Source organism: Trichosurus vulpecula, chromosome 7 (assembly GCF_011100635.1).
Source record: "Trichosurus vulpecula isolate mTriVul1 chromosome 7, mTriVul1.pri, whole genome shotgun sequence".
NCBI lineage: Eukaryota > Metazoa > Chordata > Mammalia > Diprotodontia > Phalangeridae > Trichosurus > Trichosurus vulpecula.
The window spans coordinates 9,214,894-9,240,035 of NC_050579.1; the positions used below are offsets into that span (position 1 = coordinate 9,214,894).

General features: G+C 42.4%; 1 protein-coding gene across 1 annotated transcript in view; it reads left to right on the forward strand.

Annotated features, from left to right (window-relative positions):
- The first annotated feature begins 7,120 nt into the window (after positions 1-7,120).
- LOC118856161 (UDP-glucuronosyltransferase 1A1-like) overlaps positions 7,121-25,142 on the forward strand; it is a 59,774-nt gene continuing 41,752 nt past the window's right edge. Inside the window, exon 1 of the mRNA XM_036766285.1 lies at positions 7,121-8,086. Coding sequence (XP_036622180.1) covers positions 7,223-8,086 — 864 coding nt within the window. The 5' untranslated portion in view covers positions 7,121-7,222. The remainder of the gene's footprint in view (positions 8,087-25,142) is intronic.

The following is a 25,142-nucleotide window of genomic DNA, read 5'->3' on the forward strand; positions in this document are numbered from 1 at the left end:
TCCCCAGAATGGCCACCGAAAACACAGACCAGATGACATTACTGCAGCAGATAAAGAATATTCTATAGCCTTTACTCCAGAACGTGGTGTGCTATATGTTATATTCACCTTTTGCAAGCCTAGCTTCAGAACTCCTTCAGAGGGACATGATTATAGTGGATGTTTTGGACCATGGATCTGTGTGGCTTGTGAGGACAGACTTTGTGATGGATTACCCTAAATCCATCATGCAAAACATGGTCTTCATTGGACGCATCAACTGTGCCAGTGCCAAGCAGCTCTCTCAGGTTGGAATGTAACACATTAGCCAACATTACAAGTGCCACCCAGTGTGTTAATTAGAGGGTCTTTTTTCTAAGAGAAAATCTGGTTGTTTTTAATTAGTCCTCAGACTTTTGGAGACTGAGGCAAGAAGCTTGCTTTATAAAGCTTGTGACATTTTCTGAATCAGGCAGAACTGTGGGGTTGGTTTGAGGCTGAGGGATGTCTCTGAGTGGTTTTGTTCACATTTTGCCAGTGTTTCTTTGTGTTCTCATTGTCTCTAGTTCTCTAGTCTTTCAAGTCCTTAGGAATCAGGAGACCTGGCTCATCCACTGACCAACATTTTGGCCATGGGGAAAGGAGTCTGACTTCTTTAAGGTTGATTTTCCTCTTTAGTCAGTTAAGAAGATGTAATACACAGACTTGGGCTCCTTAATTGAGTCTTTGGGTCTTTGGTCAGAAGCTCACAGAATCATAGGTTGAAGGGACCTCAGAGACCATCTATTCCCTCCCATGATTTTACAAATGGTGAGAGGCAACCTGGTTCAGTGGATAGAACACTGGACTTGAAGTCATAAACACTTGGATTCAAACATTTTCTCACTCTGTGATGCTGGAGAAGCCACTTACTGGACACTGATGCCAACTCTCTGGACATCAGGTTCATCGTCTGAAAAATGAGAAGACTCAGTGACTTCTAAGGTCTCTTCAAGTTCTCAGTCCATGAGCCTATGGTACTGAGGCAGGCTACATAGTATAGTGGATAGAGTGCCAGATGAAGAGAGCTTTGACTAGGTTGGAGGCTCTGTGAGTGGAGAAAAGGCAAAAGATATGACAGATGATTTGAATATAGATTCAATAAGACATGGGAAGTGACTGGAAATTGGGAAAGTAGAAGACCTAACCCAAGGCTGTGAATCCAGTGACTGGCAGGCTGGGGGTGTCATCAACAGAGATGTAAGGGTTTGGCTGAAGAGGAGTAAGAAGTTGGAGAAAATAGACTTACTTGTATTCAGATTGCAATGCCATTTCAATTCACTAAACACTTCTCGGGAAATGATTTAAGACAGAAAGGCTGTGTGGCCTAGGTGATGGAGGGGTGGTGGTAAAGTGAAGAAGATGAGGATTTAAGTATTTCTCTGACCCAATGAACTACACATCAGGGCCTGTTTCTGAACGGGAAGGCATAAATGTCAGTTTGAGCATACAAGAAGGGTAGAAGACGCTTGGGACCTATGACCACATCATCTTCTCTTTATGGTACATAAGCAGGTATGATCTGACATACACTGTAGCCTTTGGGAGACATAGGACATAGTGGCAGGCATCTTGTGTCCAGAGGGAAATGATTAACCAATTAACTTCTTATCATTCCATGACTCTGATGAAAGTTTTCTTTTTATCAGTACTCCACAAGTCCCTCCACCTAAACAGTTGGTGATTCCTCCTTCACTCTTAGCCTTATAGAGCTGTTTCAGGCACTGAGGCATTAAGTGACAGGGCATTATGAACTGCAGCCTACCTGCCAGTCATTGTGCTGGGCTCTGGTGCACACAGGAAGGCAAAAACCACCCCTGCCCTTTAGAAGCAGACACTCTAATGGGAGCAGACAGTGTGCAAATAATGAGGCATACACAAGACATATGCATTTGATGGAAGTTAATGGGAGAGAGCAAGAATCCATAGCTGAGGAGAAGAGAAAAGCCTCCTGAAGCAAGTGAAGTATGAACTGAGACCTGAAGGATGCCAGAAAGGCCAAGGTTCTAACAGAGAGACCTACAGGCAATAGTGATGAAGACTCTGCTCTGCACTATCCCATCAGGTTTTGGGAGTGGGGGGAGGGGAAGGGCATCCACTGAAGACAGCTGATATGGGCTCCTTGACTCATGAAAACTGATGTGGGGTCCTCTTCACTTAGGAAGGGACACAGTGGTCATGATTTCCAAAGACTCATCTCATTGAAGGGTTGGACAAACACTTTCCAAACATCATTTCCTATCAAGCCCCCTTCATGGTTCATCCATCTGCTTCTGAAGGACCATTGCGTGAGGTGCATGAACCATGTGAAAGGCAACAGAGCCTGGAAGGTCATTAAAGTGAAGTGTGTGTGTGTGTGTGTGTGTGTGTGTGTGTGTGTGTGTGTGAAAGAGAGAGAAAGAGTAAGAAAGAGACAGACAGAGACAGACAGAGACAGAGAGACAGAGACAGAGAATCTGAGAGAGTGTAGCAGGGCTGTGAACATCCACACATATACTAATGCATAAATAATGTATTCTATGACATTATCACAGTATAGACAACACATTATCATCAGACACATATCAATCATGTTTACTGTAACATGGACTAAGAAAAAGAAAGTTAGATTCAGAGACAGGGAACCTGAGTTTGAATCTGCATTCTGCTACTTGTGTGTCCTTGGGGCCTCAGCATATTAGCTGGAGAGTATCTGGAAGGACTGGGCCATAGCATCCCAGGAACTAAGGAACAAAGGGAAAGGGAGAGATTCATCTTCTCTTTTATTGACTCATCTTCACTTCTTTTTACTAAAGCCAATAATGGGAAAGGCCAGAAAGCTCATAAAATCAATCTTCCTTAGGTCCTGTTAGAAGAAGGAGGAGGTTTCAGACTAGGGGAGGGATGGTTCTGTTCGGTCCTGCCCTATCAGACGACATATGGTTTGCAGTGTCGGGTTTTGGAAGACATAGTTTTAGGAGGGCATTTGTTGACAAGCTCAAGATCTTTCAAAAAAAAGGCAGATGATGAGAGTCTTGTCAAGGTTGGAGGTTCTGTGAGTGCACAAAAGGCAAGAGATATGGCAGATGATATGATCATAGATTCACTAAGACATGGGAAGTGACTGGAGACTGGGGCTGAAGTAGAGGAAAGACCCAAAACATGGTTGTGAATCCAGGTCATTGGAAGGCAGGACGTGCCATCAACAGAGATGGAAGGTTTGGGTGAAAAGGAATGGGAAGTTGGGGGAAATATACTGATTTGTTTTCCAATTGCAATGCTGATTCAATTCAGTAAATATTTGTGGAGAAATGATTTAAGACAGAGAGGCAGTATGACTGAGATGATAGAGAGGAGGTCGTGGAGTGAGGGAGATGAGGGTTCAAGTCTTCCTCTAAGCCAACAAATTACACATCACTGCCTGTTTCTGACAAAGAAGGTAGAAAAGTTAGTATGAGCAAACAGGAAGGGCAGGAGACACTTGGGTCCTATGACCACATCATCTTCACTTTATGGCACATAGGCAGATATGATCTACCACACACTGTAGAATTGGGAGAGCAGGTTACAAGGAGTTATGAGAAAAAAAGAGGCCGATACCCTCCCTTAGGACCTTACAATTGAGCATCAGATGACTCAAGAGGCCTTGGGGTCTTCCAAGAACGACACTCAGACAGAAAGACAAAGAGGAAACTAGAGAGGAAGGCTGAGAATCAGAGCAGTGCAGGAAATGGGAGAAAAATTCTAAGGAAGAAGCAGGGGACACTGGAGTCTAGTGCAGCAGAAACGTCAGGTCAGACGGGAACAGAAACCACATCATAAGAGAATAAGAAGTCAGAAGGACGATATTCAATGTGGTGCAGACCACTCGCTAATGGGAAATGGATGGTAAAGGGAAGAGGAGAAGTTGGCAAGAGAGTGGAGGGCCAAGTTCCTGGGAAAGTCTTTCCCTTCTCTTGGCCTTAGTTTTCTCGTCTGTACAATGGGCGGATTGCATGAGATGACTTCTAAATCCTCCTCTTCCATGGTTCTTGGAATACTTTGATTCTAATGTACAATGGTTGTCAAGTCAGTTTTGCTTTTAGTATATGTTTGGTCCGGAGAAGGAGAGAACAATGGAGAGGGAGAGATGTTGACATTTCCTTTAATGATTAATCTAAGTGAAGAACGAAAAGTCCAATCTCTCTTTCAATTACCTTTTGCCTCATGAAATTTATGGCTTCCATGACAAGATAAATATTCAGCACAGGGATGTGAAAACTGCCAGGTTGTGAGAGGGAGCAGAGCAGAGGTTACAGATCCTGCTTTCTTAGAGATCCTGGACATTGCAGAGATGGCCACAGGGCTCCAACCTCGGCCCTGGGTTCTGATGGGTCTGACTTTCTGTGCTGTCTACCTGGGCTTTGTTGAAGGGGGGAAGCTGCTGGTGATGCCCATGGATGGCAGCCACTGGCTCAGCATGAGTGATGTGGTCCAGGAGCTCACCCTGAGAGGCCATGAAAGTGTCGTCCTTGCACCGGAATTGTCCCAGCGCATCAGAGAAGGTCAGTACTACACTTTGAAGACCTTTCCAGTCACTTTCCGCAAGGATCAATTTCAAGAACTGATGAGGTCTCCTTTCCATTTGTTGTTTGACCCAAAACCTTTTCTGAAGAGAATTTTTGACATTGCTATTGTCCGGAAGATGGTGACTGATATGTACTTTAGCTTTTGTTCCGACTTATTCTATAACAAAGAACTGATAAAGTCCCTGGAAGAGGCCCACTATGATGCCGTTTTAACCGATCCTATTATTCCCTGTGGAGCCATGATGGCACAGTATCTGTCCATTCCAGCTGTTTATTTCTTGCGAGGGATCCCCTGTGGTTTAGATGCTGAAAGCACTCAGTGCCCTGACCCATCTTCCTATGTCCCCAGAATGGCCACCGAAAACACAGACCAGATGACTTTCCTACAGAGGGTAAAGAACATTCTATACCCTTTGCCCCAGAACATATTTTGCCATATGATGTATTCACCTTTTGCAAGGCTGGCTTCAGAGCTCCTTCAGAAAGACATGAGTATAATGGATGTTCTGAGCTATGGATCTGTGTGGCTTATGAGGACAGACTTTGTGATGGATTACCCTAAACCCATCATGCCAAACATGGTTTTCATTGGGGGCATCAACTGTGCCAGTGCCAAGCAGCTCTCTCAGGTTTGTATTCTAGCCAACATTGCACCTGCTGCCCAATGGGTAAATTAGTACATCTTGTCTCTAAGAGAAAATCAGGCTACACTTTTAATTCATCCCCAAACTTTTGGTGTCCTGGAACATGCTGAGAAGATTTGCTTATAAGGTTTGTGAAATTTTTGTGAGCTGTGGGTTGACTTGAGGCAGAGGGATCTGGCTGAGGGGTTTTGTTTGCAAACACTTTTTGTCATGATTCCTTTCAGTTCTCATTATCTCTAGTTCTCCAGTATTTCAGGTCCTTAGGAATTAGGGGACCTGGTTCAGTCACTGGCCAACTGTATGGATCAAGGAGTCTGACTTTTTGCAGTTTATTTTCCTCTTTAGTCAAATGAAGGAGATGTAGCAGGAAGACTTGGGCTTCTTCAATGAGCGTTGGGAGTGCTGGTCATGGGCTCACAGGCTCATAGGTTGAAGGGACTTCAGAAACCATCTAGTCCCTCTCCTCATTTCAAAAATGGTGAGAGACAACCTCGTTTGGTGGATAGAAACTGGACCTGAGGTCATGAAGACTTGGATTCTAACATTTTCTTACTCTGTGATGCTGGAAAAGCCACTTACTAGACAAAGATGTCACTCTGTGGGCATCAGTTCATCATCTGAAAAATGAGAAGATTCATTGACTTCTAAGGTCTCTTCAGATTCCCAGTCTATGAGCCTATAGAATTGAGGGCAGCTACATAGTACAGTGGATAGGGTGCCAGATGAAGAGAACCTTGACTAGGTTGGAGGCTCTGTGAGTGGATAAAAGGCAATAAGTATGACAGATTATATGAACATAGGCTTATTAAGACATGGGAAGTGACTGGACACTGGGGGGGAGGAGAGGAAAGACCCTACACAAGGTTGTGAATTCAGGTGACCGGCAGACTGGCGATGCCATCAACAGAGAGGGAAGGGTTTGGGTGAAGAGGAGTAGGAAGTTGGGGGAAATAGATTGATTTGTGGTTCAATTGCAATGTCAATTCAATTCAGTAAACAAATGTGGAGAAATGATTTAAGACAGAGAGGCAGTGCAGCAGAGATGGTAGAGAGGAGGCCTTGGAGTGAGGAAGATGAGGGTTCAAGTCTTCCTCTGAACCAATGAATTACACATCAAGGCCTCTTTCTGACCAAGATGCAGAAACGCTATTTGAAAGATGGAGGACAGTTGGGTCCTATGACTACATCATCTTCTCTTTATGGTACATAGGCAGGTGTGATCTGACACACACTGCAGACTTGAGAGAGCAGATTACAAAGATTTGTGACAAAAGAGATAGGACGCCCTCCCTTGCGACCTAACAACTGAACATCAGATGTCTCAAGAGGCCTTGGGGTCTTCTAAAAATGAAACTCAGACTGAAAGCCAGAGAGAAGCTAGAGAGGCTGAGCATCAGAGCAGTTCAGTATATGGAGAGAGAAATCCAAGAAAGAAGAAAGGGACACCAGTGTCCAGTGCAGGGGAAAAGTCAGGTGAGACGGGAACAGAAACTACATAATAAGGAGGTAAGTAAGAAGTGAGTAGGAGGAAATTCAGTCTGGTGCAAACCACTCATTAATGGTAAATGGGCAAAAAGGGGAGGAGAAGAAAGTTGGCAATGAGAGTGGATAAGTCCCCTCACTTCCCTTGACCTGTTTTCCCTTTTGTAAAATGGGGGCTATTGGATGAGATGACTTCTAAATCCCCCTCCACCTCGAATTTCGAAAGCTATGATTGTGACATACAAACATTGACAAGACAGTTTTGCTCTGAGTATGTTTTTCACTCAGAGGAAGAGAGATCAATGGAGAGGGAGAAAGAGAAATTAATATTTCTTTTAATGATTAATCTAAGGAAGTTAATCATCTATATGCAGAACCAAACATTCATTCTCTCTTAGAATTACTTGTTCCCTCAATAAATTTATTGCTTCCTTGAACAGACAAAGATAAGGCACAGAGTTGTCAAGACAGGGAGCAGAGCAGAGTTTACATAGACCTTGCTCACTCTCAGGAGTTCTGGTCTTTGCAGAGATGGCCACAAGGCTCCAACTTTCACAATGGGCTTTGGTGGGGCTGGCTTTCTGTACTGTTTTCCTGGGCTTTGCCAAAGCAGGGAAGCTGTTGGTGATCCCCCTGGATGGCAGCCACTGGCTCAGCACACGTGAAGTGGTCCAGGAGCTCAGTCTGAGAGCCCACAAAAGTGTCGTGCTGGCACCGGAGCTGTCTGTGCACATCAAGGAAGGACAGTACTACACTCTGAGGACCTTTCCAGTCACTTTCAGCAAGGACCTTTTCCACCAGATGATGCACAATAATTCCCATAAGATCTTTAACACAGAACCTTTCCTGAAGAGATTTTTTGGTGTCATCACAAACTTGAAGAATGTTTTTGATATGTACTTTAGCTTTTGTACGGACTTAGTCTATAACAAGGACCTCATGAAGTCCCTGGAAGAAGCCCACTTTGATGCCGTTTTAACTGATCCTGCTCTTCCCTGTGGAGCCCTGGTGGCACAGTATCTGTCTATTCCAGCTGTTTATTTTTTGCGAGGAATCCCCTGTGGTTTAGATGCTGAAAGCACTCAGTGCCCAGATCCACCTTCCTATATCCCCAGACTGGCCACAGAAAACACAGACCAGATGACATTCCTACAGCGGGTAAAAAACATTCTATACTCTTTGCCCCATAACATGGTGTGCCACATGATGTATTCATCTTTTGTAAGCCTGGCTTCAGAACTCCTTCAGAGAGACATGAATATAGTGGATGTTCTGAGCTATGGATCTGTGTGGCTTATGAGGACAGACTTTGTGATGGATTACCCTAAACCAATCATGCCAAACATGGTCTTCATTGGAGGCATCAACTGTGCCAGTACCAAGCAGCTCTCTAAGGTTGGTATGTGATGTGTTAGCCAATATTGCTAGTGCCACCCAATGAGCTAATTAGAGCATCTTATTTCTAAGAGAAAATCTGGCTACATTTTTAGTTATTCCCCAAACTTTCAGTATACCAGGCTGTGCTGAGAAGAAAATTGCCTTATTAGTTTTGTGACATTTCTGCATTAGGCAGAACCATGCAGTTGGCTTGAGGCAGAGGGATCTGAGTAGTTCTGGTTGTAAACTCTGTTTTCCTTCATTTCTTTGTGTTCTCATTGCCTCTAGTTCTCTAGTCTCTCAGGTCCTTAGAAAGCAGGAGACCTGGTTCTGCAAATGATCCACTTTGTGGCCATGGGTAAAGGGATTTGAATTCTTTGCAGTTTATTGTCCCCTGTTGTCAGTTACACAGACTTGGTCATTTAACTAAGTCTTTGGGTCTCCGGTCAGAGGCTCACTGGTTTATAGATTGAAAGGATCTCAGAGAACTTGTAGTCCCTCCCAACTTTTTAATTATGGTGAGAATCAACCTGGTTTGGTGGACTGAACATTGGACTTTAAGTCATGAAGACTTAGATTCAAGCATTTTCTCACTCTGTGATGCTGAGGAAGCCACTTAGTGGACAGAGATGCCCATTCTTCGGCATCAGTTTCATCATCTAAAAAATGGACCAGTACTCCAGGACTTCTGATGTCTGTTCAGGTTCTAAATCTATGAGCCTATAGAACTGAGGTCAGCTAGATAGCACAGTGTAGAGAGTGGAGGCTCTGTGAGTAGAGAAAAGGTAAGAGATATGACTGATAATATGAACATAGACTCACTAAGACATTTGAAGTGACTAGAGCCTGAGACTGAAGGAGAGTAAAGATCAAACATAAGGTTGTGAATCGTGTTGACTGGCAGGCTGGGAATGCCATCAACAGAGATGGAAGGGTTTGGGTGAAGATGGCTAGAAAGGTGGGGAATATAGACTTATTTGTGTTTCAATTGCAAATCTCAATTCAATTCAGTAAACACTTGTGGAGAAATGATTTAAGACAGAGGGGCAGTGTACTGTAGATGATAGAGAGGTAGCCTTGGAATCAGGACTATGAGGGTTCAAGTCTTCCTCTGACCCAAAGCATTGCAAATTAGGGCCAGTTTTTGACCAAGAAGGCAGAAATGTCAGTTTGAGCAGACAGGAAGGGTAGGAGACACTTGGTTCCTTATGACCATGTCATCTTCTCTTTATGGTATGTAAGCAGATAGGATCCGACACACTGTACCCTTTGGAAGACATGGGACACAGTGGCAGCCATCTCATGGCCAGAGGAAAATGATTAACCAATGAACTTCTTATCATTCCATGACCCTGCTGAAAGGTTTCTTTTTTATCAGTACTGCAGATTCCTTTGGGGTGAGTACTCCCTCCACCTAAACAGTTGACAATTCCTCCTTCACCCTTAGCCTTAGATAGCTGTTTCAGACACTGAGGCATTAAGTGACAGGGCATTATGAACTGCTAGCCACTGTGCTGGGCTCTGATATACCCAGGAATGGAAAAACCACCCCTGCCCTTTAGAAGCAGACACTCTAATGCGAGAAGACAATGTACAAATAATGAGGCACATTCAAGACAGATGCATTTGATGGAAAGCAATGAAAGAGAGGAAGAATTCATAGCTGAGGAGCAGAGGAAAGTCTCTTGAAGCAGGTGAAGTGTGAACTGAGACCTGAGGGATGCCATGAAAACCAAGGTTCTACCAGACAGGCCTGCCCAGCAATAGTGATGAACACTCTACTCTGCCTTGTCCCATCCTGCTGTGGGAGGCCAACCACTGAAGACAGCTGCATTGGGCTCCTTGACTCATGGAAACTGATTGGGAATCCTCTTCATTCAGAAAGAGACAGGATGGTCATTAAGCCCAAGGGCTGCTCTCATTGACTTGTAGTCACTTTCCAAATATCATTTCCAAGCAAACATCTTTCATGGTTCTTCCATCTACTTTTGAAGGCCCATTGAGTAATGTGTCTAAACTACGTGGAAGTTCAAAGAGGTTAGATGGTCATCAGAGTGGAGATATGTGTGTGCGTGTGTGTCTGTGTGTGGTGTGTATGTGCATGTGTGTGTATGTGAAGGAGAGAGAGAGAGAATGTAAGAGAGTGGAGTAGGGTGTTGAACAGCCATCCCTATATATAGTAACACATTAACAATGTTATTCTGTGACATATTATCACAGTATAGACAACATATTATTATCTCATATGTATCAATCATGTTTATTGTAACATGAAATAACAAAGATCTAGATTGAATGACAAGAAACCCAAGTTTGAATCTGAATTCTGCTACTTGTGTGTCCTTGGGGCCTCAGCATCTTAGCCTGGAGAGCAGCTGGAAGGACTGGGGCAGGGCATCCCAGGAACTAAAGAACAAGGGGAACAGGAGAGATTCATCTTTCTGTTTATTGACTCATCTTCATTTCTTTTTGCTAAAGTCAATAATGAGGCAGGCCAGGAAGCTAATACAAACAATATCCCTTTGGTCCAGTTATTAGAGGGAGGAGGTCTCAGACTAGCAGAGGGATTGTTGTGTTCTGTCCTGCCATATCAGACAACGTCTGGGTTGTAGGGTGGGATTTCATAAGACATAGTTATAGGAGAGCATTGGTTGACAATCTAGAGATCTTCCAAAAACAAAGCAGATACTCAGAGACTTGTCGAGGTTTGTGGCTCTGTGAGTGTAGAAAAGACAAGAGATATGACAGATGATATGAACATAGACTCACTAAGACATGGGAAGTAACTGGACACTGGGGTTGAAGGAGAGGAAAGACCAGACCAAAGGTTGTGAATCCAGGTAAGTGGCAGGCTGAGGATGCTATCAACAGAGATAGAAGGGTTTGGGTGAAGGGGATCTGAAAGTTGGGAAAATAGATGGATTTGTGGTTCAATTGTAATGCCAATTTAATTCAGAAAACACTTCTGGAAAAATTACTCAAGACAGAGAGGCAGTGTGGTGTAGGTGATAGAGGGGGCAGTAGAAAGAGGAAGATGAGGGTGAAAGTCTTCCTCTGACCCAATGAATTACCCATCATGGCCTGTTTGTGACCAGTAAGGCAGAAATGTTAGTATGAGCAGACAGGAGGGGTAGGAGACACATGAGTCCTATGACCTGGTCATCTTCTCTTTACTGCACATAGGCAGGGATGATCTGATGCACCCTGACTTTGTGAGAGCCGGATACAAAGAGTTCTGAGAAAGGAGAGGGGGATCCGATCCCTTAGGACCTCAAAACAGAACATCAGATGGCTCAAGAGGCCTTGGGGTCTTCCAAGAATAACAAACAGACATAAAGTCAAAAAGTAAGCTAGAGAGGAAGGAGGAAATCAGAGCAGTGATGAAAATGAAGAGAAAGATCCACATAAGAAGGATTGGACAGCAGTGTCCAGTGCAGCAGAAAAGTCAGGTCAGACTGGAACAGAAACTATATTGTGAGGGAGTAAGTAAGAAGTCAGAAGGAAGAATTTGAACGTGGTGCTGACCACTCGCTAATGGGAAATGGGCAGATAAGGGAGGAGCTGAAAGTCAGCAATGAGAGTGGGCAGCCAAGTTCCTGGGAAAGTGTTTCTCTTTTCTTGGCCTTAATTTTCTCTTCTGTACAATGGGGGATTGGATGAGATGACTTCTAAACCCCCCTCCACCCCTAAATTTGGAGGTTGTAATCCTGACATACAAGTGTTGTCAAGGCAGTTTTGCTCTGAGTATGTTTTTGGTGGACCAGATGGACACCAAAGGTGGAAAGCATCCCTGAAAAGGGCTAGGCACCCATCACAACAGAGGTACTACTCCTTTCTGAGCACACACTACATACAGGGAAAACATTTACATGGTGGTCAGAAGAAGCGGTACAAGGACACTCTCAAGGTCTATCTCAAGAACTTTGGAACTGATTTGTGACATGAGAGACATTGGCACAGGACCACTCAGCATGTGACATTCCCACATCAGAGAAGGTCCTGTGCTTTAGGAGCAAAGCAGAATTGAATAGCCCAAATGAAATGCAGGATGCGTAAGTTTGGAGGATCCACCCCAATTGTTCACAAAGACTATTTTTGCCCGACCTGTGGTAGAGCATTCCAAGCTCATACTGGCCTGATCAGCCACAGTCAGACACATTGAATCTTGACTCAAGCATAGTGATGTTATTTTTGTCCTCTTCCAGAGTGAAGGACAACAACCAACCAACCATGGTTTTGTTCCAAAGGAGGAGAGATCAATAGAGAGGGAGAGAGAGAGAGATTGACATTCCTTTTGATGATTAATCACATATGTGAAGAACCAAAAGGCCAATCTCTCTTGCAATTACCCTTTGCCTCATGAAACTTATTGCTTCCTCAACGAGATAAATATGCACACAGGTTTGTGAAAACTGTCAGAATTTGAAAGGGAACAGAACGAAGTTTACCAATCCTGCTATTTCTGAGGGATCCTGGACATTGCAGAGATGGCCACAAAGCTCCAACCTTGGCCCTGAACTCTGGTGTGGCTGGATCTCTGTGCTCCCTGCCTGGGCTTTGTCAATGAGGGAAGACTGCTGGGATTGGCTCAGCATGCATGAAGTGGTCCAGGAGCTGAGCCTGAGAGGCCATCAAAGTGTTGTCCTGGCACTGCAGCTGTCCTTTGTGTAAAGGAAGGACCGTACTACACTTTGAAGATCTTTCTAGTCACATTCAGCAAGGACCATTTTTAAGAATTAGTGGGATCTGATTTCCAATCGATGTTTCACTCAAAACCTTTTATGAAGAGATTTTTTGACATTGATATACTCTTTAAGAGGATGGCTGACATGTACCTTAGCCTTTGCACAGACTTATTCTATAACAAGGACCTGATGAAGTCGCTGGAAGAGGCCCACTATGATGCCATTTTAACTGATCCCACTATTCCCTGTGGAGCCCTGGTGGCACAGTATCTGTCTATTCCAGCTGTTTATTTATTGCAAGGAATCCCCTGTGATTTAGATGCTGAAAGCATTCAGTGCCCAGATCCATCTTCCTATATCCCCAGAATGGCCACAGAAAACACAGACCAGATGACCTTCCTACAGCAGGTAAAAAACATTCTATAATCGTTTGCTCCATCATGTAGTGTGCCATATGATTTATTCACGTTTTGCAAGACTGGCTTCAGAACTCCTTCAGAGAGACGTGAGTATAGCGGATGTTCTGAGCTATGGATCTGGGTGGCTTATGAGGAGAGATGTTGTGATGGATGACCTTAAACAAATCATGCTAAATATGGTCTTCATGAGAGGCATCAGCTGTGCCAGTGCCAAGCAGCTCTCTAAGGTTGCTACTTGATGTGTTAGCCAATATTGCCGGTGCCACCCAATGAGCTAATTAGAGCATCTTGTTTCTAAGAGGAAATCTGGCTACATTTTTAATTAGCCACCAAACTTTTGGTGTCCCAGGGTTTGCCAGGATGAAGATTGCCTTATCAGTTTTGTGACATTTTCTGAATTAGGCAGAACTGCAGATTTGGCTTGAGGCAGAGGGATAAGTCTGAGTGTTTTTGTTTGCAAACACTTTTTGCCATTATTTGTGTTCTCACTGCCTTTAGTTCTCCAGTCTCTCAGGTCCTTAGGAAGCAGGAGACCTGGTTCTGCAAATGACCCACTGTGTGGCCATGGGTAAAGCGACTGACTTCTTTGTGGCTTATTGTCCCTTTTTGTCAGTTAAACAAGATGTAATACACAGACTTGGTCTTCTTATCTGAGTTTTCGGTCTTTGGTCAGAGGCTCACTGGCTCATAGATTGAAAGGACCTCAGAGAACTTCTAGTCCCTCCTGCCTTTTTACTTACAGTGAGAGGCAGCCTAGTTTGGTGGCCATAACACTGGACTGGGAAGTCATGCAGACTTAGATTCACACATTTTCTAATTCTGTGATGCTGGGGAAGCCACTTACTGGACAGAAATATCCACTCTTTGGGTATCAGTTTAGTTATCTGGAAAATGGACCAGTACTCAGGGACTTCTAATGTCTTTTCAATTTCTAAATCTATTGAGGTCAGCTAGACAGCACAGTGTAGAGAGTGGAGGCTCTGTGAGTGGAGAAAAGGCCAGAGATACAACAGATGATATGAACAGACTCACTAAGACATTTGAAGTGACTGGATCCTGGGGATGAAGGAGAGGAAAGACCAAACTTAAGGCTGTGAATCGTGTTGACTGGCAGGCTGGGAGTGCCATCAACAGAGATGGAAGGATTTTGGTGAAGATATGTAGAAAGTTGGGGAATATAGACTTATTTGTGTTTCAATTGCAAATCTCAATTCAATTTTGTAAACACTTCTGATAAATTATTTAAGACAGAGAGGCAGTGTGCTGCAGATGATAGAGAGGTGGCCTTGGAATCAGGACTGTGAGGGTTCAAGTCTTCCTCTGACCCAAAGCATTGCAAATTAGGGCCAGTTTTTGACCAAGAAGGCAGAAATGTCAGTTTGAACATACAGGAAGGGTAGGAGACACTTGGTTCCTATGACCATGTCATCTTCTCTTTTTGGTATGCAAGCAGATAGGATCTGACACACTGTACCCTTTGGAAGACATGGGACATAGTGGCAGCCATCTTGTGGCCAGAAGGAAATGATTAACCAATGAACTTTTTATCACTTAATGACCCTGATGAAATGATTCTTCTTTTATCAGTACTGCAGATTTCTTTGGAATGAGAACTCCCTCCACCTAAACAGTTGGCATTTCCTCTGTCACTCTTAGCCTTAGATAGCTGTTTCAGGCACTGAGGCATTAAGTGACAGGCCATTATGAACTGCTTCCTACATGCAGGTACTGTGTGGGCTCTGGTATACAAAGAAAGGAAAAAAGATCACTCCCCTTTAGAAGCAGATTCTCTACAGGGAGAAGACAGTGTGAAAATAAGGGGGCATGTTGAAGACAGATGCAGTTGATGGAAGGTAATGGAAGAGAGAAAGAATTCATAGCTGGGTGGCAGAGGAAAGCCTTCTCAAGCTGGTGAAGTGTAAACTGGCACCTGAAGGATTCCAGCAAAACCAAGGTTCTACCAGAGAGACCTGCCAAGCAATTGTGATGAAGACTCTATTCTGCACTATTCCATCAGGCTGTGGGTGGAGAAGGCCAGCCCCTGGACTGCTGCACTGGGCTCCTTGACTCATGAAAACTAATGGGGAATCCTCTTCATTCAGAGAGGGACATAGCGGTCATTATTCCCAAGGTTTCATCTCATTGATTTGTTGGACAAGCACTTTCCAAATTTCATTCCAAATCCCCTTCATGGTTCCTCCATCTACCTCTGAAGGCCCATTGAGTGACGTGCCTGAACCATGTGAAAAGCCATGGAGACTAGAGGGTCATCAGAGTGGAGATTGTGTGTGTGTGTGTGTGTGTGTGTGTGTGTGTGTGTGTGTGTGTGAAGGAAGGGGAGGGAGGAAAGAGAGACAGAGACAGAAAGAGATGGGGGGGGGACTGGGAGGTGAACAGCCATCCCTACATATGGTAACACATAAACAATGTATTCTATGATGTGTTATCACAGTATAGACAACATATTATTATCACATACATATCAATCATGTTTATTATAACTCCTGAGAGTCTGGAAAACTGATTTGGAATGGCTTTCTGCTATTTGTGTGTCCTTGCACCTTCAACATCTTATCCTAAAGTGCAGCTGGGAGGGCTGGGGTATGGCATCCCAGGAACGAAGGAACAAGGCGAAGGGGAGAGATTCATTTTCTCTTTTATTAACTCATCTTCTCTTCTTTTTACTAAAGCCAATAATGGGACAGGCCAGAAAGCTCATGCAATCAATCTTCCCTAGATTCTGATATGAGAGGGAGGAGGTATCAGACTAGGGGAGGGATTGTTCTGTACCATCTTGCCCTACTGTATCAGGAAGGCAATAATCACAATATAGATGATAATTGTCAAAATGCCTATGTGGTTCTGTATGACAAAATATACAGGACTCTCCACATAGAAGGTAAAAGAAGTAAGCCATTTATTAGGACACCAAATAACCAGATCCCAAAACCAATAAGTCCACAACATCACAGCAGAGAACCACTCCATCCCACAACCTTCTGTCCCCTGGTGGGGCCTTGCCTTCAACAAGCAAACTTAGAGTACAGCTATCACACGTCTGCTCTCTTTCCTTCAGATCTGTCATAACTGGTCTCTCAGTATTTCCTGTGAGACAATTTTCCTTTTCCTCTCAGCAAGCTCCTCCCACCCCAGGTGACTTATGCTTCCTGTGATGTCAGCAGGTCACATGGCCTATTAATGGGTAGAAAAGATCTTCAAATCTAAATTACTATTACATTCAGCCCTAAGATTTTTCTTATCCATTACATATGGCAGTGGGAGTTTTGGGATATCTGGTGTCAATAGAACTTTACACAACAATATAACAGGGATAACACAAGATAAGCATATAAAACAATGTCATCATTTCCCCCTCGAATGAATGGGGCTCAGAATCTTGGGGTAAGGGGTGAAGGTCTCATCTTCCATAGCTTCTTCCTGCTGAAATTGGGCATAGACCTGCCCTGCCCCAAGATGTCAAGAGTCACATTCGAAAGGTCAGTTCTTTAGCTGGCATCCAGAACCTGGTTGACGCTAGGTCCAGAGATGACACATCACAGTCATAGACAGGTCCAGAGGTGACATCCGAACACATAAGAAGGTGACATCTGCCTTAAGTGATCAGGCATATGCTCTTGGATGGGACTAAGCTTTTAGGAAACAAAACTCACAAACAAATTTTATTCTGTTAGTAGAACCAAACCTTTCCTTTCCTCTGCTAGTTATTTTGCAAGGAGGGTCAGTTTTCACAAGGGGTATTGTTTCACAAAGAATAATAATCAATTGAACTATTCTATCATTTTTACAAAACTGTATAGGTTCTTCACCCAAATTCTGGAATATCACAATAATTTCTCTTTGATTATTAGAATCTATCATTCCAGCCGATACATGTATTCTTGAGCTGCTAATCCTGATTTAGGTAATATCCACCCAAAATGATTCCATGGGATTCTCTTACATATTCCAGTAGAGAATTTTCTTATCTCTTTTCTATCTAACCAAAAGTCCTCTAAACAATGTAAAACATATCCTGCCAAACCAAGTATTTGTGACAACATGTGGCTTGTAGCTGCTGCCGAAGTGTGAAACCCAACAAGACCAGCAACAAGAGCTGCCAGCACACGTTCTTTGATCTGCTTTTCTAAGCAAAGCAACTTTAAGGGGTTAACGATCTCACTTTAATTAAACATACATATATCATTCACTTAGTTCAGGGGGAAAAGATCAGCCCCCTGAACTTCGGGGCAAATACAAACCAAAATTACAAACAGAGACAATACAAACAGAGCAAATAACAATTAAACAGACAGGCTTTGTCTGATCAAGGCATTACATATAAAGTTACCAAAAAGAGAAGCACCTACATCTGGGTTTTCTTCAAAGCCAGGGATCTCTTACAAATGGCTACCCAGTCTCCACACTAACACTCATCCAGTGAATGAGAACCCCAAACAAAATGCTAACCTGTTATATACCCTGTTCAGGGTCAAAGGGCATCACAACCATGTGACTCAAACCCCATGTAAACCAGGCTTTCCCTTGAGTTAAGGAGGTCATCAAAGATTCCTGATTTAATCAAAGAAACAAAGGCCAGACTCATCAAAGGAACTTCAACACATAAGTGCTCCAAAAGAGAAAACAGTAAAAAAAAGTCCCACCTTAATGACCAATACAGTATTCCTGGATACGGTGGTGGGACATCTTCCCTCACAGTCCGATACTCAGTATTTTGGATCTTATGTGTTTGCTGTTTTCTAATTTGCAGATTTGGGGTCATCATTGTGGCTAGAGGTGTACTTCTTCCTAATGGTCTATTATTCAAATTATATAAAGCAGTGAACAAATTATCCTTCCAATGTTGATACGAATTATTAGAACTTAACTTTCTTGAATGTTCCTTCAACAATCCATTTATTCTTTCTATTAACCCAGATGCTTGTGGATAATATGGAATATGATATATCCACTCTATATTGTTTAATACACAATTTCTCTTCATTTCATTACCTTTGAAATGTGACCCATTGTCACTTTGAGACTGCATTGGGGTTCCATAATATAAATTTATGTTATCTAGATTGTTACAAGTGTTTTTCTGAGTTGCATTCTTATAAGGACAAACCACTAGCACACCTGAGTGGGTGTCAACACATGTACATATTTACATCCTTTATCTTGGGGTAGTGGTTTAATATAATCTATCTGCCAAATTTGGGCTGGAACTTTTCCCCTTGCTATTTCCCCAGTTACTACCCAAGGAACAGTTCATTCCTTATCCAATTGACATATATAACATTCCTCTGCTTCTTGCTTTAACAATGAATGAGAGATACCTCAATCTTATGCCCACTGGTGTGTCCTCTGGATCCTTAAATGATCAGCTGTTTGGAGAACCCATTTTGCTAGTACCAGATCATGAGTTGGTGTCAGAGTAGAGACAATGTGTTCAGTAGCAATCTTTACTAGTCAATCAGCATGTGCATTGTACTTATGTTCTGGAATGGTAAGGGCACTTACGCTATGTGAGCATCTACATGAAAAACTGACGAATTGGTAACCAAAAACACATTCCATAGATCTTCCTATAATTCTTTGCCCCAACCTTGTTTACCATGAATTTCCCAATTTTGATTTTTCCACATGGGCATCCATGTAGCTAACCCATTAGCTACCGCTCATGAATCAGTGAATATATGACACTGTCCTCCTTTCTCTGTTTTAATAGCTTGATGTACTGCCATAAGTTCAGCATATTGACTGCTTCCACCTATCCCAGTACTTTCCAAAGTCTGCTTAGGACAAAGGTTATATAGGCTACTGCTTTCCAATGTCTTCTATGGCCCAAATATTTTACTGTCCTGTCAGTAAACCATGCATGTTCCTTCTGTTCTTCAGTCAATCCATCATATCTATCATTCCATTTCACCAAGGATTGTACCAACTGTTGCTTTGGTTCAGGGGATTTGGTGTTTCCACCAGTGTTTCTATTTGCTATAGATTCACGTAGAGCAGAAACTACACTTTTGCCTGTTTTCTATCTATTCTGAATATGCTATTTCCATTTAATTATGCTAGCCTCTTGTACACGTCCAATCCTATGAGATTCTGGGGTACTCATTACCCAGGTCATAATTGAGATTTCATGCCTCAATATCATTTCATGGCTCAGAGTCAGTCGTTCAGTCTCTACCAAAGCCCAATATGCAGCTAACAACTGCTTTTCAAAAGGGGTATATTGTATTCCAGATGAAGGTAGTTTCCTTGAGCAAAATCCTAAGGGTACATTTTGGCTTTGTTGTTTTTGCCATGAGCTCCAGTTTCCATAGTCATCCTGTACAGTCACTTGTGATTCCACTGGACAACTTTGCATAAGCCATAAATCTAGAGCCAATTGTATAGCAGCTTTGACTTCTTCAAAAGCTTTACTCTGCTCAAGTCCCCAATCAAATTCATATTTTTTCCTGGTAACTTTGTATAAAGGTTTCAATATCTGTCCAGGATGTGGAATGTGATATCTCCAGTATTCAAACAGTCCTATGAACTTTTGGGCCTCTTTCTTATTGGTGGGGATAGGAAAATCTTGAATCTTTTGTCGAGCTTGTGGGAGAATTCCACTGTATACACAAAAACTTTATAGTTTGAGCTGGTCCATGAATCTTTGCAGGGTTAATTTCCCATCCTTTGCTTTTCATATGCTCAACTAAAAGTATCAAACTCTTCTCCACTTCTTTTACATTTTCTCCCTATATCATAATGTAATCTATGTAGTGGGTAAGCTGTACACCAGGTAACTTTAATTCATCTAAATGTTCAGCAACAATCCTACAACAAATAGTTGGGCTATACAGATATCCTTGTGGCAATTGGGTAAAAGTATACTGTCAGCCCTGCCATGTGAAAGCAAACGGGTTCCATTGTTTAGCATCTGTTGAGATTGTAAAGAAAGCACTGGCCAAATAAATAACTGCGGACCAAGTCCCATCATGTTTCTGGATTCTTTCTGTTAAGGTAACAGTGTCTGGAACACCAGCATACAAGGGAGGAGTCACTTTATTCAATTGTCTATAATCCACTCTCATTTTCCACATTCCATCTGACTATTATACTAGTCATACAGGATTATTCAATTGAATGGTTGTAGGGACTAACACTCCTGCTTCAACATATTCCTTTACAGAGTACTAACAATTTCATTTTGCCCACCTGGCACACAATACTGCTTCAAAGTAATTACTTTTAAAGGTTCAGGTGACTGGGGGCAGAGCAAAGATGGCAGCTGGAAAACAGGGACTTGCTTAAGCTCCTCCCCAGGTACCTCCAAGCACCTATAAAAATGGCTCTGAAGAAATTCTAGAGCTGCAGAATCCACAAAATAGCAAAGTGAAGCAGGGCTCCAGCCCAGGACAGCCTGGATGGTCGCTGGGAAGGGTCTATTATATGGAACTGGGAACGGAGTAGAGCGGAGCCCAGCATGGGCCGCGCCATGACCAAACAGACCAGGAGATGGGAGGAACAGGAATAGCGCCCTGAATCAGTGACCTGTGGCAGTTGCCAGACTTCTCAAACCACAAACACCAAAGACAATAGAGAAGATTAGTGGGAAAAGCTGATGGGACAGAGTGAAAGGAGTTCATGGTCAGCCACTGTCCCAGGGGTGGCAGAGGTGGTGCAGCTCTGAGGCTGCCTCAAGAGCTACAGCTGCAGTTGCTTCTGGACCCAGACCCACCAGGTGGGAGGAACTAAGTGGTGGATTAGAGCAGGAGTGCAAAGCTTGTTTTTCCCTGCCTGGATCTGGGCTGCAATGCTGTTTGGCAGTTCTTGGGGGAGAAGGAGTGCTGGTGTGGCAGAGCTTGCTGTGTAGAAGTACCTCTGAAAATAGCAGCACAGCCCCTCAAGCTTGGGACAAAGTACTCTCTACTCTACAAGCAGTCATACCCCAACAAAAAGCTCAAAGGTCAAGTAGTTGGCTGGGAACATGAACAGGCAGTGAAAACGGACTCAGATTCAGACTCAGACTTTGGAATCTTTTTTGGTGACAAAGAAGACCAAAACATACAGCCAGAAGAAGTCAACAAAGTCATATATCCTACAACAAAAGCCTCCAAGAAAAATATGAATCTTTCTCAGGTCATGGAAAAGCTCAAAAAGATTTGGAAAAGCAAGTTAGAGAAGCAGAAGAAAAATTGGGAAGAGAAATGAGAGTGATGTGAGAAAACCATGAAAAACAAGTCAATGACTTCCTAAAGGAGATCCAAAAATACTGAAGAAAATAACACCTGAAAAATAGAATAAATCAAATGGCAAAGGAGCTCCAAAAAGCCAATGAGGAAAAGAATGCTTTGAATGAAAAAGGAGGTCCAAAAGACCACTGAAGAAAATACTACATTAAAAATTACATTGGAGCAAGTGGAAGCTAGTGACTTTATGAGAAATCAAGATATTATAAAACTGGACCAAAGGAATGAAAAAGTGGAAGACAATTTGAAATATCTCATTGGAAAAACCAAAACCACTGACCTGGAAAATAGATCCAGGAGAGATAATTTAAAAATTATTGGACTACCTGAAAGCCATGATCAAAAAAAGAGCCTAGATATCATCTTTCAAGAAATTATCAAGAACTGCCCTGATGTTCTAGAACCAGAGAGGAAAATAGAAATGGAAAGAATCCACCGATCACCTCCCGAAAAACATCCCAAAAAGAAAACTCCCCCGAATATTGTTGCCAAATTCCAGAGCTCCCAGATCAAGGAGAAAATATTGCAAGCAGCCAGAAAGAAACAATTTGAGTACTGTAGAAACACAATCAGGATAACACAAGATCTAGCAGCTTCTACATTAAGGGATTGAAGGAGTTGGAATATGATATTCCGGAGGTCAATGGAGCTAGGATTAAAACCAAGAATCACCTACCCAGCAAAATTGAGTATAATGCTCCAAGGCAAAATATGGATTTTCAATAAAATAGGTGACTTTCAAGTTTTCTCAGTAAAAAGACTAGAGGTGAATAGAAAATTTGACTTTCAAACACAAGAATCAAGAGAAGCATGAAAAGGTAAACAAGAAAGAGAAATCATAAGGGACTTATTAAAGTTGAACTGTTTTGTTTACATTCCTACATGGAAACATGATGTGTGTAATTCATGAGACTTCAGTATTAAGGTAGCTGAAGGGAATATATATATATATATATATATATATATATATATATATATATATATGTATAGAGAGAGAGGACACAGGGTGAGTTGAATATGAAGGGATGATATCTAAAAAAATAAAATGAAATTAAGAGATGATACAGGAATATATTGAGAGAGGGAGAAAGGGAGAGATGGAATGTGGTAAATTATCTCACATAAAAGTGGCAAGAAAAAGCAGTTCTGTTGGAATGGAAGAGGGGGCAGGTGAGGGTGAATGAGTGAATCTTGCTCTCATTGGATTTGACTTCAGGAGATAATAACATACACACTCAATTGGGAGTGTTACCCCACAGGAAAGTAGGGGCAATGGAATAAAAAAGGGGATGATAGAAGGGAGGGCCGATAGGGGGAGGAGGTAATCAAAAGCAAACACTTTCAAAAAGGGACGAGGTCAAGGGACAAAACTGAATAAAGGGGGACTGGATAGGAGGGATCAAAATATAGCTAGTCTTTCACAACATGAGTATTGTGGAAGGGTTTTACATAACGATACATGTGTGACCTATGTTGAATTGCTTACCTTCTTAGGGCGGGTGGATGGGGAGGGAAGAGGAGAGAGAATTTGGAACTCAGAGTTTTAAAAGCAGATGTCCAAAAAAAAGTTGTTTTTACATGCAACTGAGAAATAAGATATACAAGCAATGGGGCATAGAAATCTATATTGCCCTACAAGAAAGTAAGGGAAAAGGGGATGAGGGGGGTAGTGGAGTGACAGAAGGGAGGACTGACTGGGGAATGGAGCAATCAGAATATATGCCATCTTGGAGTGGGGGGTGGTAGAAATGGGGAGAAAACTTGTAATTCAAAATCTTGTGGAAATCAATGCTGCAAACTAAAAATATTAAATAAATAAGAAAAAAAGGTTCAGGTAAAGTGATTGGGTCTGTTTTTACTTTTACCACTAAAACTGTATTAATTCCTATCTTTCTTACTGCAAATTTGTATCTACCTTCAGGTAAATTCAGAGTCATACCTTTCAATATATCTATTCCAATGATGTATTCGGGAATGGGTACAATGACCACAGTATATTCTTTCTTTGGCAATTGTCCAATTTTCATCATTAGCTTGACTTGTCTGGCTGATATTTCAGTCCTTCCCAGTCCTGTGATAGTAATAGGAGTTCCATGCTTAAATTTGTCAGGGTTTCCATATACCAAGGTGTCCTCTGCCTCAGTGTCTATCAATGCCCTAGTTGTAGTATTTGATCCATTTTTCCAATACATACCCAAATTAATATGGGGTCTATAATCCCATCTGCATGTTTCTTTAATCTGAGCTGGGGCTCAGCCTATTTCCTAGTCTCTCTGAAGATGTGACTTACTGGGATACAAGGGTTCAAGATCTGTAGGATTTGTAGGGGCTGTTCTTACTTCTCTATTCTATCTGCTATTAAGCCCCTTATCTTGGCACATTTTGTATAGCTCATTAGTTGGAATACCATCTATTTTTCTAAAATCTACCCCTGCTCTCAATAGAGAAGTACACACATTTCTTTTCTTGTCACTCTGTTCTGATGTTGAATCTGCTAGCTATTCACTCTTCTCTCTTGAGGAAATTTATCTTTTCCCCAGTCTCCTAAGTCATTTAACTGTGAAATCTTATCGAGCACCTCTGAAAGAGAGTTCCCTATTTCTGCAACTAGCAGAGGCAGAATTACATGTTTATAAGCAAGGGGAGCCATTTTAATAATTGTATTCCTATGAGAGACCCCCAAGGGAGTACCATAATAAACTTCAGCATTTCCCAACATAACAGCAGTCTTCACTACCTCCTCCTTTAATTTTCTAAAACAGTCCCTAAGTGAATACCACAGTCTATCTGCAGTAGGCCACATAGAATCAGAAGGATATTCTCTATTACAATCCACTGCCACTAAAGCTAACAGATTGCTTATTTGGTTACCTCCTTCAAACGATGATCCCTAAAAACTTGCTGTACAAAGGGATTCTGACTAATACTTTTGAATCTCATACAATCTATAGTATCTACAGATACTCCTGAGGCCAATTCATCACCTATTGTCACCATCCAAGATATTAACAATTCTCCCATTCTCTGTGTGAACCTGCTCAAGATATCTGTGATTTCCTGCTGTGTGAAATCCTCCAACATCTCTCTGGACACCATATTATTATCTTGGGTTTCTTGCCTCCTTCGTTGTGTGGGGCACACTGCCGTTTGAGGATCTAACAATATCTCATTCTCTGTGTGAGACATTGTAGCACCCTGTGCCTCAGATTCTGATATTGTATCATCCTCTCTAGAATCTCTCCCCCGTCACCATGGCAACCAGACTGACAGTTAGTGTAGTTAGACTCGACCTTCGTTGAACTGAAATGTACTCTTGACCTCGTGGGTTCCTTCTATCTTCTAGCCAAATTAACAGCAAAATCAGTAGATCCCTGAAAAAATAATCTGTTGTTCTGCCACCTGAGATTTCCCATCTTGCTGCGGTATAGAAATATTCCCATTCGGGCTAACTGTTTCAGAAACAGTCTGAGTCTGATTTCTTTCTCTTAACAATCTGCCCCTGCTTTCGTATATAATGCGATACACTGTGAGTAAAATCCCTCCTTGTCTAGAGATAGCTGCTGGCAACTGTCTCCCTGGCTTAACTGTAATTTCTTGCAAACATCTCTGCAAATCTCTAGGTTCTCCCCGCAGCGGCTTCTATTTCCAGTCCTCACAGAAACCAGTGCCTTTAGACCATTCCCTTTCTAGAGAGGAGTAAGTTACATCAGCCCATCCTGGGATAACCATT